The sequence below is a fragment of the Nerophis ophidion genome, linkage group LG21 (genome assembly GCF_033978795.1).
Source record: "Nerophis ophidion isolate RoL-2023_Sa linkage group LG21, RoL_Noph_v1.0, whole genome shotgun sequence".
Classification (NCBI taxonomy): Eukaryota; Metazoa; Chordata; class Actinopteri; order Syngnathiformes; family Syngnathidae; genus Nerophis; species Nerophis ophidion.
Genome location: NC_084631.1, coordinates 38,656,378 through 38,676,752, shown reverse-complemented (window position 1 = coordinate 38,676,752; position 20,375 = coordinate 38,656,378). Strand labels below are relative to the sequence as shown.

The window sequence follows — 20,375 nt, the reverse complement described above, 5'->3', positions numbered from 1 at the left end:
ACGTATCTTTTATGTGTGACTGCCATCATATTGCATTCTGCACATATCTCTTTTTTGTGACTGCCATCATACTGCAGTCTGCATGAATTTCTTATGTGTGACTGCCATCATATTGCAGTCTGCACATATTTCTTATGTGTGATTGCCATCATATTGCAGTCTGCACATATTTCTTATGTGTGACTGCCATCATATTGCAGTCTACACGTGTCTCTTATGTCGTACTGCCATCATATTGCAGTCTACACATATCTGTTATGTGGGACTGCCATCATATTGCAGTCTGCACGCATTTCTTATGTGTGACTGCCATCATATGGCAGTCTACACATATCTCTTATGTTGGACTGCCATCATATTGCAGTCTACACGTGTCTCTTATGTTGGACTACCATCATAGTGCAGTCTGCACAAATTTCTTATGTGTGATTGCCATCCTATTCCAGTCTACACATATCTGTTATGTGTGACTGCCATCATATTGCAGTCTACACGTATCTCTTGTGTGACTGCCATCATATTGCAGTCTGCACGTATTTCTTATGTGTGACTGCCATCATATTGCAGTCTACATGTATCTCTTATGTGTGACTGCCATCATATTGCAGTCTACACGTATCTGTAATGTGTGACTGCCGTCATATTGCAGTCTGCACGTATTTCTTATGTGTGATTGCCATCCTATTCCAGTCTACACATATCTGTTATGTGTGACGGCCATCATATTGCAGTCTACACGTATCTCTTGTGTGACTGCCATCATATTGCAGTCTACACGTATCTCTTGTGTGTGACTGCCATCATATTGCAGTCTGCAAACATCTCTCATGTGTGACTGCCATCATATTGCAGTCTGCACAAATCTATTATGTGTGACTGCCATCATATTGCAGTCTGCACAAATCTATTATGTGGGACTGCCATCATATTGCAGTCTGCACATATCTCTTATGTCTGACTGCCATCATATTGCAATCTACACGTATGTCAAATGTGTGACTGCCATCATATTGCATTCTACACGTATCTCGTATGCGTGACTTCCATCATATTGATCTCTGCAAGTATTTCTTATGTGTGACTGCCATCATATTGAAGTCTGCACATATTTCTTATGTGTGACTGCCATCATATTGCAGTCTAAAAGTATCTCTTATGTGTGATTGCCATCCTATTCCAGTCTACACATATCTCTTACATGTGACTGCCATCATATTGCAGTCCACATGTATCTCTTACATGTGACTGCCATCACATTGCAGCCTACACGTTTCTCTTATGTGTGACTGCCATCATATTGCATTCTACACGTATCTCGTATGCGTGACTTCCATCATATTGATCTCTGCAAGTATTTCTTAAGTGTGACTGCCATCATATAGCAGTCTACACATATCACTTATGTGTGACTGCCATCATATTGCAGTCTACACATATCTCTTATGTGTGACTGCCATCATATTGCAGTCCACACGTATCTCTTACATGTGACTGCCATCATATTGCAGTCTACACGTTTCTCTTATGTGTGACTGCCATCGTATTGCAGTCTGCACAAATCACTTATGTGTGACTGCCATCATACTGCAGTCTAAAAGTATCTCTAATGTGTGATTGCCATCCTATTCCAGTCTACACATATCTCTTATGTGTGACTGCCATCGTATTGCAGTCCACACATATGTTATGTGTGACTGCTGTCATATTGCAGTCTACATGTATCTCTTCTGTGTGACCGCCATCATATTGCAGTCTGCACAAATCACTTTTGTGTGACTGCCATCATATTGCAGTCTACTTGTGTCTCTTATGTTGGACTGCCATCAGATTGCAGTCTACACGCATCTCTTATGTGTGACTGCCATCATATTGCAGTCTACACGTGTCTCTTATGTGTGACTGCCATCATATTGCAGTCTACATGTATCTCTTCTGTGTGACCGCCATCATATTGCAGTCTGCACAAATCACTTTTGTGTGACTGCCATCATATTGCAGTCTACTTGTGTCTCTTATGTTGGACTGCCATCAGATTGCAGTCTACACACATCTCTTATGTGTGACTGCCATCATATTGCAGTCTACACGTGTCTCTTATGTGCGACTGCCATCATATTACAGTCTACATATATCTGCAAAGTGGCGGTCGCTTGGTTCAACTCCCTGTCCTCCAAATCTAAACTTCAAACATGGATATGATCAGCCGGACTCTCGCCTCAATTGACAAAATTGCACTAATATACAATGAAAACTTAAACCATACCCCTAAGGTTCCTCAGTCATTCACATTGACGTCCCAATGGGTTGTGAGTTTTTCTTTGCCCTTTTATACGACGGATATTGCCCTCCAAAATAGTCTCTCTCTTTTTGATGACATTAGAGGAACTGTTTGTGAAGTGTAAATGGGATGAAACAAACAGCATGTTTAATTGACCCACTTCCTGGGAAACTTATTTTTGTATTATTCGGTCCATCAGTGCTTATATGTAACATGTTTTTGTGTGCAGGGCATGGAGGGGTTTTTTCCCCACTCCAGACTAGGCCCCCTTAGGAGCCCAGTCTGGATTGTGTTTTTAACTCATCTTCTTCCCCAGCGCATCTTTTAAGGGGCGCCTTGTGGCGACCCATCAGTGTTCCTGTTCTGTAAGCATGTACACTGTTTGTCTCATCTTGAACACGTTTGTGCTGAAAACAAAAGTTTCCTTGTACAAACCCCGTTTCCATATGAGTTGGGAAATGGTGTTAGATGTAAATATAAACAGAATACAATGATTTGCAAATCCTTTTCAACCCATATTCAGTTGAATATGCTACAAAGACAACATATTTGATGTTCAAACTCCTAAATTATTTTTTTTTGCAAACAATCATTAACTTTAGAATTTAATGCCAGCAACACATGACAACAAAGTTGGGAAGGGTGGCAATAAATCCTGATAAAGTTGAGGAATGCTCATCAAACTCTTATATGGAGCATCCCACAGGTGTGCAGGCTAATTGGGAACAGGTGGGTGCCATGATTGGGTATAAAAACAGCTTCCCAAAAAATGCTAAGTAATTCACAAACAAAGATGGGGTGAGGTACACCAATTTGTAAGAAAATTGGCAAAAAGTTTTAGAACATTTCTCAACGAGCTATTGCAAGGAATTTAGGGATTTTACCATCTACGGTCCGTAAAATCATCAAAAGGTTCAGAGAATCTGGAGAAATTCCTGCACGTAAGCGATTATATTACGGACCTTTGATCCCTCAGGCGGTACTGCATCAAAAACCGACATCCGTGTGTAAAGGATATCACCACACGGGCTCAGAAACAATACATAAAACCACTGTCAGTAACTACAGTTGGTCGCTACATCTGTAAGTGCAAGTTAAAACTCTACCTTGCAATGCGAAAGCCATTTATCAACAACACCCAGGAAGGCCGCCGGCTTGGCTGGGCCCGAACTCACCTAAGATGGACTGATGCAAAGTGGAAAAGTGTTCTGTGGTCTGATGAGTCCACATTTCAAATTATATTTGGAAACGGTGGATGTGGTGTTCTCCGGAACAAAGAGGAAAATAACCATCCGGATTGTTATAGGCGCAAAGTGTAAAAGCCAGCATCTGTGATGGTATGGGGGTGCATTAGTGCCCAAAGCATGGGTAAGTTACACATCTGTGAAGGCACCATTAATGCTGAATGGTCCATACAGCTTTTGGAGCAACATATGTTGTCATCCAAGCAACGTTATCATGGACGCCTCTGTTTATTTTAGCAAGACAATGCCAAGCCACGTGTTACAACAGCGTGGCTTTGTAGTAAAAGAGTGTGGGTACTTTCCTGGCCCGCCTGCAGTCCAGACCTGTCTCCCATCAAAAATCTGTGGCAAATTATGAAGCGTAAAATACGACTGTTGAACGACTGAAGCTCTACATAAAACAAGAATGAGAAAGAAGTCCACTTTTAAAGCTTCAACAATTAGTTTCCTCAGTTCCCAAACGTTTATTGAGTGTTAAAAGAAAATGTGATGTAACACAGTGGTGAACATGCCCTTTCCCAACTACTTTGGCACGTGTTGCTGGCGTCAAATTCTAAAGTTAATGATTATTTGCAAAAAAAAATTTTTTTTATGAGTTTGAACATCAAATATGTTGTCTTTGTAGCATATTCAACTGAATATGGGTTGAAAAGGATTTGCAAATCATTGTATTCTGTTTATGTTTACATCTAACACAATTTGCCAACTCATATGGAAACGGGGTTTGTACTTGTGCAATGACAATAAAGACCTATCCTCTGCATGAAAGGCACAATTCAACACAGTGATGGAGGACAGTGGAGCGCTAACCTTGCACAGGACAAACACTTATATAATTCTAGGTGGATGGTGTAAAAATGCAATATAAAGACAGCTGTTATATAGAATGACAGGTGTGTAAAAATTAAAAAAACTAAAGACCAAAAACAAGCTATATATTTTACTCTCCTAGTTCTCAAGGAGCCGACTATGTCTGTAGCATGTTGCCAAGCAACTGTGGCACAGGAAGACCATATATGGTTACGAGGTGTGTGTGTGTGCGTGTGTAAGTGGGTTTAATGAGCTATACAACCTCAGCAACACACAATCACTGCTCCTATTGTGTGTGTGTGTGTGTGTGCGTGTGTGTGTGTGTGTGTGTGTGTGTGTGTGTGTTGCGTTGCTTCTGCCTCTGCTGAACTCAATCTTGCCTGACAAGAAGCTCCATATTACAAGTGAAAAATGCTCCAAGCCGGGTAGACCTGTACTAGTTTTGTCAACAATCTTTTTATTTGCCGAAGACCGGCATCCATCAACCAAACTTAATATCTGCAAAGCTGTGCCGCTGCTCTTTTGAAGACTACCATTTTAGTGTAGATGCCATGGGTTTCTGCGAAGCGGGGGCAAAAACGGGAATTAAAATCCCCTCAGTTCCCCCCACAAAATGGATGAACTTGCTGGAATAAAAAGACAATATAACATACATCCATAAATGTGGGTGCATATGAAAAAGTGCAATATATTTATCTGTACTGTAATTTATTTATATATGCACCCATTTGCTTTTTTAATCCTGCACTACCATAAACTAATCCAACAAAATGTTGTTCTTATCTGTACTGTAAAGTTCTAATTTGAATGACAATAAAAAGGGAGTCTAAGTCTAAAATAAAAACTGACTTGCTTACTTTTTTTGCTTTTTACCGTAAAATAAAAGCACCATTCATGCATAAACTTGCTGCAAACTAGTGTTGTCTCCACAACAATATTTTGGTACCGGTACCCAAAATGTATCACGGTACTTTTCTAAATAAAGGGGACCACAAAAAATGTCATCATTGGCTTTATTTGAACAAAAAATCTTGAGGTACATGAAACATATGTTTATTATTTATTGCTATTAAGTCCTTAAATAAAATATACAACTTGTCTTTTAGTAGTAAGAAAACTAACGAAGACTCCTAATTAGTATGCAGTAACATATTGTGTCATTTATACACCTATTATTTTGTACATTATGAGGGACAAACTGTAAAAAAATATTATTAATCCTCTTGTTCATTTACTGTTAATATCTGCATAATTTCTGTTCCAACATGTTCTATCTACACTTCTGTTAAAATATAATAATCACTTATTCTTCTCTTCTTTGATACTTTACATTAGTTTTGGATGATACCACACATTTAGGTATCGATCCGATACCAAGTAGTTACAGGATCAGACATTGGTCATATTCAAAGTGTGCAGGGACGTATTTCCTGAGTTTGTAAACACAAATTTTAAAGAAAAAAGATTTTGTGACGCTAAAACATATCGTTGTAATCCTAGTAGTATCGACTAGATGCGCTCTTGTACTTGGTATCATTACAGTGGATGTCAGGTGTAGATCCACCCATGGCATGTATCCTCCTACAGTGTGTAGTGAAGCATGTTTAGCTATTCCTCGCTGACGTATGCAGTAACGTATAGTGTCATTTATTATTCTTTTATTTCGTCAACATTATGAGGGACAAACTGTAAAAAATTGATTATTAATCTACTTGTTCATCTACTGTTAATATCTGCATAATTTCTGTTTCAACATGTTCTATCTACACTTCTGTTAAAATATAATAATCACTTATTCTTCTCTTCTTTGATACTTTACATTAGTTTTGGATGATACCACACATTTAGGTATCGATCCGATACCAAGTAGTTACAGGATCAGACATTGGTCATATTCAAAGTGTGCAGGGACGTATTTCCTGAGTTTGTAAACACAAATTTTAAAGAAAAAAGATTTTGTGACGCTAAAACATATCGTTGTAATCATAGTAGTATCGACTAGATGCGCTCTTGTACTTGGTATCATTACAGTGGATGTCAGGTGTAGATCCACCCATGGCATGTATCCTCCTACAGTGTGTAGTGAAGCATGTTTAGCTATTCCTCGCTGACATATGCAGTAACATTTATTATTCTTTTATTTCGTCAACATTATGAGGGACAAACTGTAAAAAATTGAATATTAATCTACTTGTTCATCTACTGTTAATGTCTGCTTATTTTTTGTTTCAACATGTTCTATCTACACTTCTGTTAAAATGTAATAATCACTTATTCTTCTCTTCTTTCATACTTTACATTAGTTTTGGATGATACCACACATTTGGGGTATCGATCCGATATCAAGGGTTACAGGATCTTAAATTGGTCATATTCAAAGTCCTCATGTGTCCAGGGATGTATTTTCTGAGTTCATAAACATAATATGAATTTAAAAAAAATAAAGAAAAAAGTATTGATATAATTATGCAGTATTGACAGGATACACTATTGTACTTGGTATCATTACAGTGGATGTCGGGTGTAGATCTACTAGAGATGCGCGGTTTGCGGTCTCATCCCTGGATAAACCGTGGGTCGGGCGGGTGAAATGACGAAAAAATAGATTTTAAATAGATTCGGGCGGGTGGCGGTTGAACCATTCGGAAATATTTGATATACTTGGTTCAGGGTTCAAAGAGCCATTTTGGACCCGTGTCACAAAGCGAAGAAGACATTAGGAGACGTTAACATTCTCAAGAATGTCTGCCGGCAGTCACCCAGTTAATAAGTATTAGGGTGTGCTATGAAGCCTTTGCCTTTGATGCCTTCTACATGTACAATCTACTTAATACAAAGTACACTAATGGTTGTGATATAAACAATTTTAACACTCTTACTAATATGTGTCACGCTGTGAAGCCACACCAAACAAGAATGACAAACACATTTCGGGAGAACATCCTCACAGTAACACAACATAAACACAACACAACAAATACCCAGAATCCTTTGCATCCATGATGCTCCCTGACTATATTATACACCCCGCTAGCAGCAAACCCCGCCACCCCCCAACCTCGTGTGTAAGTAAAGTGGGCGGGGTTGGGGGTGCGGGGGTGTAAAATATATTGGACGGCATGGCGTAGTGGGTAGAGCGCCCGTGCCAGAAACCTGAGGGTTGCAGGTTCGCTTCCCACCTATTAACATCAAAGTCGCTGCCGTTGTGTCCTTGGGCAGGACACTTCACCGTTTGCCCCCGGTGCCGCTCACACTGGTGAATGAATGATGAATGAATGATAGGTGGTGGTCGGAGGGGCCGTAGGCGCAAACTGGCAGCCACGCTTCCGTCAGTCTACCCCAGGGCAGCTGTGGCTACAGATGTAGCTTACCACCACCAGGTGTGAATGAATGATGGGTTCCCACTTCTCTGTGAGCGCTTTGAGTATCTAACAATAGAAAAGCGCGACATAAATCTAATCCATTATTATTTTTATTATATTCAAGACGTGTCATGGATGCAAAGGATTCTGGGTATTTGTTGTGTTGCGTTTATGTTGTGTTACTGTAAGGATGTTCTCTCGAAATGTGTTTGTCATTCTTGTTTGGTGTGGCTTCACAGCGTGGCGCATATTACTAAGAGTGTTAAAATTGTTTATATCACAACCATTAGTGTACTCTGTGTCACCCAGTATGCCCTTCAATCTCGTACGTGTATCTGCGGAAGCTGCATACAACATGTTGCTGGACTTGCAAACGGTTCGTACATGTTGTTGAAGGCGTCAGAGGCAACGGCTTCACAGCACGCCCTTTTTCCCGTTATCTGGATGAGCACCATCGGATATTCGCGAGAACGTTGGCGGCTCCCATTATCTTCTTTACTTTGTGACACGGGTCAAACTAGCTCTTTTAGTAGTAAAGGTCGCCGACTCCGGATATATAACAACGGGCGGGTGGTTGCGGTTCTGATAAAATGTTGGTTCGGGTGGATGGCAGGTGGACGACGACTTTAGTGATGCGGTTGCGGATGATATAATTGCCTATCCGCGCATCTCTAAGAGCCACCTATGGCGTTTTTATCCTCCTACAGTGTGTAGTGAAGCATGTTTAGCTATTCCTCGCCGACGCATGCAGTAAAAATATTGTGTCATTTATTATTCTTTTATTTTGTCAACATTATGAGGTACAAACTGTAAAATGAACCAGGGGCGGGACGTGACAGGTGAAAACTAGTTGGTAGTCATGGAAACTAAAGCAAACCAGGGTGCGCAAAAACTGGAACTAATGGAGTCCAAAACAAAACAGAACATAACTAAACAGAACATGATCACAAACACACAACACTGTACTTTTTATAGTTCAAAGCTTATTGTCATTTAAAATCAGCACTGCACATCATAATGGCGGCCACAGTTTTGATGGCCCCCAGAAAATTTGTTAATGGCCCCTGACCCATTCTAAAAAATACTATAATAAAAATTTAAAACATAAAAGAGTGTAATACAAGAGTAAACAGAGACATGTAACAAGAAAAAGTTGCAATGTTGACACTAAAAACACAAAGCTGCCATGCGGACTGTTATTGACCAGCTGAAGCCTCCAATTACTTCACTGGAACAATTACACTTTGGGGGGATAATATTGCATATTTTGTGCGAAACAAAGTTTTCTTTCACAAAAAGGGCATCAAACAAACAAAAAAGTATGAAAAAAATGATAAAATCTTAGAATCAAGAGATCTACAGACTTAAGCATTAAAAGTAAAAAAACGTATAAATATACATTTAGCTTATTTTTAACACTTATTCTTCATTTATTGTTATGAATTATTGACTGATTACTTCACGTCAAATAATCCACTTTGAAATGTTTTGGAGGAAAAATGTTGCATAGTTTGTGTGTTTGTCATATTCAATGGGGCAAAAAAAGTATTCAGTCAGCCAGCGATTGTGCAAGTTCTCCCACTTAAAATGATGACAGAGGTCTGTAATTTTCATCATAGGTACACTTCAACTGTGAGAGGCAGAATGTGAAAAAAAAATCTAGGAATTCACATTTATTTGTAAATTATGGTGGAAAATAAGTATTTGGTCAAGCATTCAAAGCTCTCACTGATGGAAGGAGGTTTTGGCTCAAAATCTCACGATACATGGCCCCATTCATTCTTTCCTTAACACGGATCAATCGTCCTGTCCCCTTAGCAGAAAAACAGCCCCAAAGCATGACGTTTCCACCCCCATGCTTCACAGTAGGTATGGTGTTCTTGGGATGCAACTCAGTATTCTTCTTCCTCCAAACACGACGAGTTGAGTTTATACCAAAAAGTTCTATTTTGGTTTCATCCTCTGCTGTATCATCCATGTATCCATTTTGGTATAAACTCAACTTGTCGTGTTTGGAGGAAGAAGAATACTGAGTTGCATCCCAAGAACACCATACCTACTGTGAAGCATGGGGGTGGAAACATCATGCTTTGGGGCTGTTTTTCTGCTAAGGGGACAGGACGATTGATCCGTGTTAAGGAAAGAATGAATGAGGCCATGTATCGTGAGATTTGGAGCCAAAACCTCCTTCCATCAGTGAGAGCTTTGAATGCTTGACCAAATACTTATTTTCCACCATCATTTACAAATAAATGTGAATTCCTGGATTTTTTTTTCACATTCTGTCTCTCACAGTTGAAGTGTACCTATGATGAACATTACAGACCTCTGTCATCATTTTAAAAGGCAGAACTAGCACAATCGCTGGCTGACTAAATACTTTTTTGCCCCACTGTAAATTAGGGTTTTGACATAAAGGCCATAAACATAAAAAACAAAAATTTAAAAAATGTTTTAACGACAGACAGACCTGAAGTTGATCTCGAGATTCAAGCGTTAAATGAAAAAAAATAAAAATTGATGACTTGAGAAGCTCTCTCATCCAGGAGGAACTCAAAGTAAAGCCGCTGCTCCTCCACATGGAGAGGAGCCAGATGAGGTGACTCGGGCATCTGGTCAGGATGCCACCCGAACGCCTCCCTAGGGAGGTGTTTAGGGCACGTCCAACCGGTAGGAGGCCACGGGGAAGACCCAGGACACGTTGGCAAGACTATGTCTCCCGGCTGGCCTGGGAACGCCTCGGGATCCCCCGGGAAGAGCTAGACGAAGTGGCTGGGGAGAGGGAAGTCTGGGCTTCCCTGCTTGGGCTGCTGCCCCCGCGACCCGACCTCGGATAAGCGGAAGAAGATGGATGGATGGACTTATTTCTAACATTTTTATGACTGAGACCTTTCTGCTGACCGGGAATGAAACTTGAAGAAAGCCATAAAGGTCAAAAAACAACAGCTATTGTATTGCTTTTAAAAAAGAAAAATATCAAAGTGGCCCCTGCATACTTTGTTCTTTCAGTCTGCGGCCCTCGGTGGAAAAAGTTTGGACACCCCATTTGGCGTATGTAGTGTGGTTTCACTATAAGACACATGTTTATGACAGAGTGGTATAGCTCCACCACGCCTACCTAGTTTCATGACCTCTTTGCTGTGTGCTCGCTAGTCTAAAGTCCAGGTTTTCTAGTCCTCCCCTTCAAAGGGAGACAAGACAAGAGGCTGTGCAGACGCTGGCATTGATGAGGAGTCAATAATGATGAGCTGTGCATGTAAAATTAATACGACCTCTCCTTACCTCGCTGACCTCTGACTCTGGTCCTTTTGCTCTTGAATATAAAGTCACATAATTAAAAATGAGAGTTCAGGGGGTGCAATGTGGGCTTCAACATCTTTCCGTCCTAACTCTCCTCCGCACAAACACGTCCATTAAAAAAGCCTTTAACAAGGTGACAAAAGTAAGGGGAGCTCTAATGAAGGCACGCTTAAAATACTGCTTTTTAATGTGTGTGTGTGTGTGTGTGTGTGTGTGTGTGTGTGTGTTTGTTGCCCAACATCGGGGGTCTGCAACCCAAAATGTTGAAAGAGCCATATTGGACCAAAAACACCAAAAAATAAATTGTCTGGACCCACAAAAAATGAAAAACCTTATATATATATCAATCAATCAATTAATCAATGTTTATTTATATAGCCCTAAATCACAAGTGTCTCAAAGGGCTGCAAAAGCCACAACCACATCCTCAGGCTCAGATCCGACATCAGGGAAAGGAAAGACTCAACCCAATGGGATGACAATGAGAAACCAGGGAGGGGACTGCAGATGTGGGGACCCCATATTGTGAGAGTCCAGTCCATAGTGGATTTAACATAATAGTGTGAGAGTCCAGTCCATAGTGGATCTAACATAATAGTGAGAGTCCAGTCCATAGTGGATTTAACGTAATAGTGTGAGAGTCAAGTCCATAGTGGATTTAACATAATAGTGTGAGAGTCCAGTCCATAGTGGATTTAACATAATAGTGTGAGAATCAAGTCCATAGTGGATCTAACATAACAGTGTGAGAGTCAAGTCCATAGTAGTCTAACATAATAGTGTGAGAGTCCAGTCCATAGTGGATCTAACGTAATAGTGTGGGAGTCCAGTCCATAGTGGATTTAACGTAATAGTGTGAGAGTCAAGTCCATAGTGGATCTAACATAATAATGTGAGAGTCCAGTCTGTAGTGGATCTAACATAATAGCGAGAGTCCAGTCCATAGTGGACCTAACATAATAGTGTGAGAGTCCAGGCCATAGTGGATCCAACATAATAGTGTGAGAGTCTAGTCCATAGTGGATCTAACATAATAGTGTGAGTCCAGTCCATAGTGGATCTAACATAATAGTGTGAGAGTCCAGTCAATAGTGGATCTAACATAATAGTGAGAGTCCAGTCCATAGTGGATCTAACATAATAGTGTGAGAGTCCAGTCCATAGTGGATCTAACATAATAGTGTGAGAGTCCAGTCAATAGTGGATCTAACATAATAGTGAGAGTCCAGTCCATAGTGGATCTAACATAATAGTGTGAGAGTCCAGTCCATAGTGGATCTAAGATAATAGTGTGAGGGTCCAGTCCATAGTGGATCTAACATAATAGTCAGAGTCCAGTCCATAGTGGATCTAACATAATAGTGTGAGAGTCCAGTCCATAGTGGATCTAACATAATAGTGTGAGAGTCCAGTCCATAGTGGCTCTAACATAATAGTGTGAGAGTCATTGGCGTTGTTAGGCCTATTTTAGGGGAGCTCAAGTGGCCCGAATATGAGTTTAAATAAATCATCATATAACCTGTCATTATTCACTCAGTTCCCCCTCACCTCATAGCGCAAGGTAAAGAGCCCCTTTAGTGCGTCAGTATCCAATCCATTCCACTTGTTCATATAGAAAATGCCCACATAACTCAAAGTCCAGTCCACATTTTCTCTGCGACCTTGCTTGCGGTCCTGCAGGTGTGCAGTCATGAAGCACACAGCGCTGCAGAAGAAGAACGTGAACGGATGCAAAATGGACATAAGAAACTTTTTCAAGAAAGTAAGTACTCATCACTGCTTGTAGTAAAATATATCAGCTCCACTTAACACCAGGTCTGTTTGACAAATAAAAACCTGTCTAGCACACTATAGACAACTTCTGTGCACGTCGTACATTTGTTGTTTTGACGGCTAAAGTTACAATCCCGCTCTAAAACAATCCTGCTACTTAGTTAGCTAGTTAGCCTGAAATGCATCATGACGGTCCTGCTTATTTATAAAGTTAAATGTGCACTCTTTTTGACCGTTTGCTATCTTTGGGGTTACTTCCTTCTGGAGCATCAGCTGTGTTTCTCACTTTGCACATGAAGGAGAAAGTTAAATGTGCCCCACTATAAATAAGGGTTTTGGCATAAAGGCCATAAACATAAAAAAACGCAATTTTAAAAAATGTTTTGACGACAGACAAACCTGAAGTTGATCTCGAGATTCAAGCGTTAAATGAAAAAAATAAAAATTGATGACTTGAGAAGCTCTGTCATCCGGGAGGAACTCAAAGTAAAGCCGCTGCTCCTCCACTTGAAGAGGAGCCAGATGAGGTGGTTCGGGCATCTGGTCAGGATGCCACCCGAACGCCTCCCTAGGGAGGTGTTTAGGGCACGTCCAACCGGTAGGAGGCCACGGGGAAGACCCAGGACACGTTGGGAAGACTATGTCTCCTGGCTGGCCTGGGAACGCCTTGGGATCCCCCGGGAAGAGCTAGACGAAGTGGCTGGGGAGAGGGAAGTCTGGGCTTCCCTGCTTTGGCTGTTGCCCCCGCGACCCGACCTCTGATAAGCAACCTGAACGCCTCCCAAGGGATCCCGAACCACCTCATCTGGCTCCTCTCCATGTGAAGGAGCAGTGGCTTTACTTTGATCTCCCCCTGGATGAGAGAGCTTCTCACCCTATCTCTAAGGGAGAGCCTCAAACTCATTTGGGACGCTCGTACCTTTGATCTTGTCCTTTCGGTCATAACCCAAAGCTCATGACCATAGGTGAGGATGGGAACGTAGATGGACAGGTAAATTGAGAGCTTTGCCTTCCGGCTCAGCTCCTTCTTCGATACAGAGTCCGCATTACTGAAGACGCAGCACCGATCCGCCTGTTGATATCACCATCCACTCTTCCTTAAGTCGTGAACAAGACTCCGAGGTACTTGAACTCCTCCACTTGGGGCAGGGTCTCCTCCCCGACCCGGAGATGGCACTCCACCCTTTTCCGGGCGAGAACCATGGACTCGGACTTGGAGGTGCCGATTCTCATCCCAGTCGCTTCACACTCGGCTGAAGATCCTGGCCAGATGAAGCCATCAGGACCACATCATCTGCAAAAAGCAGAGACCTAATCCTGCAGCCACCAAACCGGAACCCCTCAACGCCCTGACTGCGCCTAGAAATTCTGTCCATAAAAGTTATGAACAGGGTGACAAATTGCAGCCTTGGCGGAGTCCAACCCTCACTGGAAACGTGTCCCGACTTACTGCCGGCGATGCGGACCAAGCTCTGACACTGATCTGACACAATCAGAGATCCTGATACTCCATACTCTCTAAGCACTCCCCACAGGACTTCCCGAGGGACACGGTCCAATGCCTTCTCCAAGTCCACAAAGCATCCATTTTCATACATTTTTGAAAAAGCAGCGAGATCCACGGGTTGCCAAACCCCCGCCCTACAAGAACATAGTCAGCCAATAGTGCAAACGACACAATCCATCAAGCTTAAATTGCTGAGAATGTTTGTTTGTTTGTGAACAAGATTGCACACTTCTAGCAATCTCACTCATGTACTTTAATATTGTGGCTTTTGCATGCAAAAAAACGGGCAAAAAAACTAGGATTCGAGCCAAAACTGCTGACTTGGTAAAAATGCGGCTTCTATTAACATACTGTATATATATGTGAATTGTGAATTATATTTATATAGCGCTTTTTCTCTAGTGACTCAAAGCACTTTACATAGTGACACCCAATATCTAAGTTACATTTAATCCAGTGTGGGTGGCACTGGGAGCAGGTGGGTAAAGTGTCTTGCCCAAGGACACAACGGCAGTGACTAGGATGGTGGAAGCGGGAATCGAACCTGCAACCCTCAAGTTGCTGGCACAGCCGCTCTACCAACCGAGCTATGCTGCCCCTATATATATATATAGAGTAGGGGTGTCCAAACTTTCTGCACTGTGGGCTGCACACAGAAAAATTAAAGCATGTGGGGGCCATTTTTATATTTTTAATTTTCAAACCATAACAAAGTATATGGATTTTTTTTTTTTATTTTACCTTTAGGGGTCCCGGGGACCATAAAGGGTCTAAGTCATTAAAATGTTAAAACTAAGTCAAATTATTGTTATTTTTATTATTATTATTTAACGCTTACACTAAATCACTATATCAACTTCAAGTTGAAATAAAGTAATACAAAATAATTAAAAAAAGGTTTTATGGCTTTTCTGTCAAAAACACCTTTGTTTTTAGTAGTAAAAAAATTAAGTAATTAGAGCCGTGAAAGATCAATAATGCAGGACATGATTTATTTTAATTCTTGTATATTTTTGAGTACAGCATTTTTTGGAGTATAAGTCGCTCCGGAGTATAAGTCGCACCTGCCGAAAATGCATAATAAAGAAGGAAAAAAAGATATCTAAGTTGCATTTTTGGGGGGAAAATTATTTGATAAAACTCAACATCAAGAATAGACATTTGAAAGGCAATTTAAAATAAATAAAGAATAGTGAACAGGCTGAATAAGTGTACGTTATATGAGGCATAAATAACCAACTGCTATGTTAACCTAAAATATTATGGTAAGAGTCATTCAAATAACTATAACATATAGAACATGCTATACCTTTACCAAACTATCTCTCACTCCTAATCCATAAATCCCATGAAATATTATACGTCTAGTCTCTTACGTGAATGAGCTAAATAATATTATTTGATATTTTACGGTAATGTGTTAATAATTTCACACGAGTCGCTCCTGAGTATAAGTCACACCCCTGACCAAACTATGAAAAAAACTGCGACTTATAGTCCGAAAAATACGGTAATAACAGTGAAAAGATAAATAAAAAACCACTAAATATATTTGGGATCCAAAAGGCGCCTCACTCATAAAGTGAAAAATTTTTATTAGGTTTTTCTTTTACTTTCAACACTTTAGTTACGAGATCAAGTTCAGATATATCTGTCGATTTTACGTTTGAACTATTATTTTGTTTGTTAGGAAGAAAACACAGACAAAACTGCTTGTAACTTCCGGTAAGAATGTCGGAGACATGAAACAAAAACCTCTATGTAGGTCTCACTTAGACCTACATTTCATAGATTGACAACCCCCAACAAAAATCAACAGGAAGTTTGCAATCCCCCCTTCAAAACAAAAGTTATGTAAAAACCGGTCACCTTTCTTCAAACATTATCTCCTCTGAGTGCGTTTGTTGTTTTGGCTTCAAACTCGCACAGGAGAGAGATTGAACCCTTCTGATTAAAATTATAGAACAGAGTTTTGATAAGTTCTCAGGTTTTGATTTTATGCGCCTTCAAAAAACCCCTGTGCAAAGTCTCCTAAAAAATGTCATTTTTGCCTCTTTGAGCTGTTATTTGACCCCCTTAAAATGCTTCTAAACTCACCAAACTTGACACACACATCAGGTCTGGCAAAAATTGCGATCTGATGAAAAAACCTAACCTCAAAACTCAAAATTGCGCTGTACCGCCGCCCTAGGAATACAACACGGACAAACTGCTCCTAGGAAGAAAACAGACAAAACTGCTTGTAACTTCCGGTAGGAATGTCGGAGAGACATGAAACAAAAAACACTATGTAGGTCTCACTTAGACCTACATTTTAATAACTAACATACTTTAGCAAAAATCAACAGGAAGTTTGATATTTTCACTTCAATACAACAACTGCATTACTTTCACAATGCATTAGATTCTCAAACTAGTGACTCCAAGGCGTCTTCTAACGCTTATCCGGCCGTGGGTCTCGGGGGCAGCAGCCAAAGGCGGACCCGAACAACGCTGCTTGCAGCTTTAATTTTAATTGTTTTTATTAATTTTTGCAATAACATTTCCAGAATGTGTGGCGGGCCGGTAAACAATTAGCTGCGGGCCGCACTTTGGACACCCCTGATATAGAGGGAAAACATAACCAAGCAGGAGATGAAAGGAGTATAAAAATGAAGGCAGAGGTAAAGGGAAGGGCATTGAAATTGTGGAGCGTGACAGCTGTGCCAGACTAACAACTCAACAAGCAAGCGGAGTGCAAAGAAAAAAAAAAGAAAACTGTTAAAGCCGGAATATACCGTGAAATGTGAGAGAAACACATGGTCGCCTCCACCCGTCCCAGAGGACTTGTAACAATACACAATCTCCCGGGGACTCTCAGCAAGTTCGTGAGGAATGGACCAAGTTAGAGCTTCTAAAGCCGGAGAATATAAACTCAGACATACACTATTTTGCCAAAAGTACTAGGCTACTCATCCAAATGGTGATCAGGTGTATAAAACCGAGCACTTAGACATGGAGACTGTTTATACAAACCCCGTTTCCATATGAGTTGGGAAATTGTGTTAGATGTAAATATAAACAGAATACAATGATTTGCAAATCCTTTTCAACCCATATTCAGTTGAATATGCTACAACATATTTGATGTTCAAACTCATAAACATTTTTTTTTTTTGCAAATAATCATTAACTTTAGAATTTGATGCCAGCAACACGTGACAAAGAAGTTGGGAAAGGTGGCAATAAATACTGAGAAAGTTGAGGAATGCTCATCAAACACTTATTTGGAACATCCCACAGGTGTGCAGGCTAATTGGGAACAGGTGGGTGCCATGATTGGGTATAAAAACAGCTTCCCAAAAAATGCTCAGTCTCTCACAAGAAAGGATGGGGCGAGGTACACCCCTTTGTCCACAACTGCGTGAGCAAATAGTCAAATAGTTTAAGAACAACCTTTCTCAAAGTACAATTGCAAGAAATTTTCAACATCTACGCTCCATAATATCATCAAAAGGTTCAGAGAATCTGGAGAAATCACTCCACGTAAGCGGTATGGCCGGAAACCAACATTGAATGACCGTGACCTTCCATCCCTCAGATGGCACTGTATCAAAAACCGACATCAATCTCTAAAGGATATCACCACATGGGCTCAGGAACACTTTAGAAAACCACTGTCACTAAATACAATTCGTCACTACATCTGTAAGTGCAAGTTAAAGCTTTACTATGCAAAACGAAAGCCATTTATCAACAACACCCAGAAACGCCACCGGCCTCTCTGGGCCCGAGATCATCTAAGATGGACTGATGCAAAGTGGAAAAGTGTTCTGTGGTCTGACGAGTCCACATTTCAAATTGTTTTTGGAAATATTCCACATTGTGTCATCCGGACCAAAGGGGAAGAGAACCAACCAGACTGTTATCGACTCAAAGTTCAAAAGCCAGCATCTGTGATGGTATGGGGGTGCATTAGTGCCCAAGGCATGGGTAACTTACACATCTGTGAAGGCACCATTAATGCTGAAAGGTACATACAGCTTTTGGAACAACTTGCTTCTTGTCTTGTTTAATAGATATCATCAGTGTTTGAACCTGACACTCACTTTAGAATTACAAGTGAGTTACCAGTCAGTCTCGTTACTTGTGGATCTGATTGGCAATCGCAACGGTCTATCAACTGTATGTGTTCTGTAATTCATCCGGTAACGGTCCCAGGTATAGCTCTGCTCCCAGTGAGTATAGAACCACAGGACGTGCAAATGTAACGTCCTAGAAGGCCTTAGTGAAGTGAAGTGAATTATATTTATATAGCACTTTTTTCTAGTAACTCAAAGCGCTTTACATAGTGAAACCCAATATCTAAGTTACATTTAAACCAGTGTGGTACGCACTGGGAGCAGGTGGGTAAAGTGTCTTGCCCAAGGACACAACGGCAGTGACTAGAATGGCGGAAGCGGGAATCGAACCTGCAACCCTTAAGTTGCTGGCACGGCCACTCTACCAGCCGAGCTATACAGACAACAACTTGTGATCTGATTGGCTGTCACAACTGTCTATCAACTGTATGTGCCCGTTCACTTACAGTGCACATATATTGTTGATTCGGAAGGCCCCGGGCAGATTAGGTACAGCATGGCAACATAAGCTAGCTGAATTCTGATTGGATAAAAACTATATTCTAAAAGAACCACCACTGGAAAAGAGCATGAATACTTTTAAATATTTAGGGAACGTAAATTAAAAAGTACTTTTGGCTTTAATCATGATGATGATTTCTGGTTATGTTAGGCCAGCAGAGAAGGCCTCGCCGGACCTGACGGCACACCATTTATCTGCACCTTTGTAATCTCCATGTCTTACCGTGCAAAGATCCTTATATTGCATTTTCTGGAACTTGGTGTCGGCATTGCCAGCGCAGAGCTCCACATATCCCAGCACCACCTGGAAGACGGTGTTGTGGATGGCTTGGGTGAAGTGCATGTGCAGCTGGTCCATAGCCGTCTGCAGAAGGCGCCAAACACAAACAAAGTTAGGGAAATAATTCCACCAAGATGTCACGTTCATCTGCCAGCGTGGATGTGCAAAGAAAGCGGCAAATATCGCAAATTTACACTTGGTCTTAGTACCAGTGTTCCTAAATACCATTTCAAAAGTTTAGTTTAGTTTATTATTTCTTCGGTCAATGGTCAACAAAATAAACAAACAGCTCTACATTCATTAGTTGACAATTTTACAGACCGAAACGGTTTAGGTAGAAGTTGAGCACATATTTGGCCGAACCCTATACAACTCTGATGTTGAGCTTCATAGAAAATATTTTCTTTACACAACATATAAATGCACCTTGTACACAACATATAAATGCACCTCGTACACAACATAAACACTGTTCAAATATATACACAGGAAAACAAAGGCAAACAGTTGGTTGAACATTTTCACCAATAATTATACTTCCATTATTATTTACGTCCCACATTTAGTTTTGTACTCCCCACAGGACTTAGTTCAGTGAGCATGGGGTACTGGACTGTCTGATTGTGGGGGTCCGCTCCCTGTATGATCAGTGTCAGAACTTGGTCCGCATCGCCGGCAGTAAGTCGGACCGGTTTCCAGGGAGGGTTGGACTCCACCAAAGCTGCCTTTTGTCACCCATTCCGTTCATAACTTTTATGGACATAATTTCTAGGCGCAGTCAGGGCGTTTAGGGAATCTGGCCGCACTGATCCGCCGGTCGATGTCACCATCCACTCTTCCCTCACTCGTGAACAAGACTCCGAGGTATTTGAACTTCTCCACTTGGGGCAAGATCTCCTCCCCAACCCGGAGATGGCACTCCACCCTTTTACGGGCGAGAACCATGGACTCGGACTTGGAGGTGCTGATTCCAATCCCAATTGCTTCACACTCGGCTGCGAACTGATCCAGTGAGAGCTGAAGATCGGGGCCAGATGAAGCCATCTTTACCACATTATCTGTGGTCCTGATGGCTTCATCTGGACCACAGGTAATGTGGTCCAGATGAAGATCCGGGCCAGATGAAGCCATCAGGACCACATTGTCTGTGGCCCGGTTCATCTGGCCCGGATCTTCAGCTCTCATTGGATCGGTGATCG

At 41.2% G+C, this 20,375-nt stretch overlaps 1 protein-coding gene across 2 annotated transcripts in view; it reads right to left on the bottom strand.

Annotated features, from left to right (window-relative positions):
- vps50 (VPS50 EARP/GARPII complex subunit) overlaps positions 1 to 20,375 on the bottom strand; it is a 335,202-nt gene that overhangs the window by 166,957 nt on the left and 147,870 nt on the right. For both annotated transcript variants that reach the window (XM_061882573.1, XM_061882574.1), the window contains exon 12: positions 19,120 to 19,260. In XM_061882573.1, coding sequence (XP_061738557.1) covers positions 19,120 to 19,260 — 141 coding nt within the window. The remainder of the gene's footprint in view (positions 1 to 19,119; positions 19,261 to 20,375) is intronic.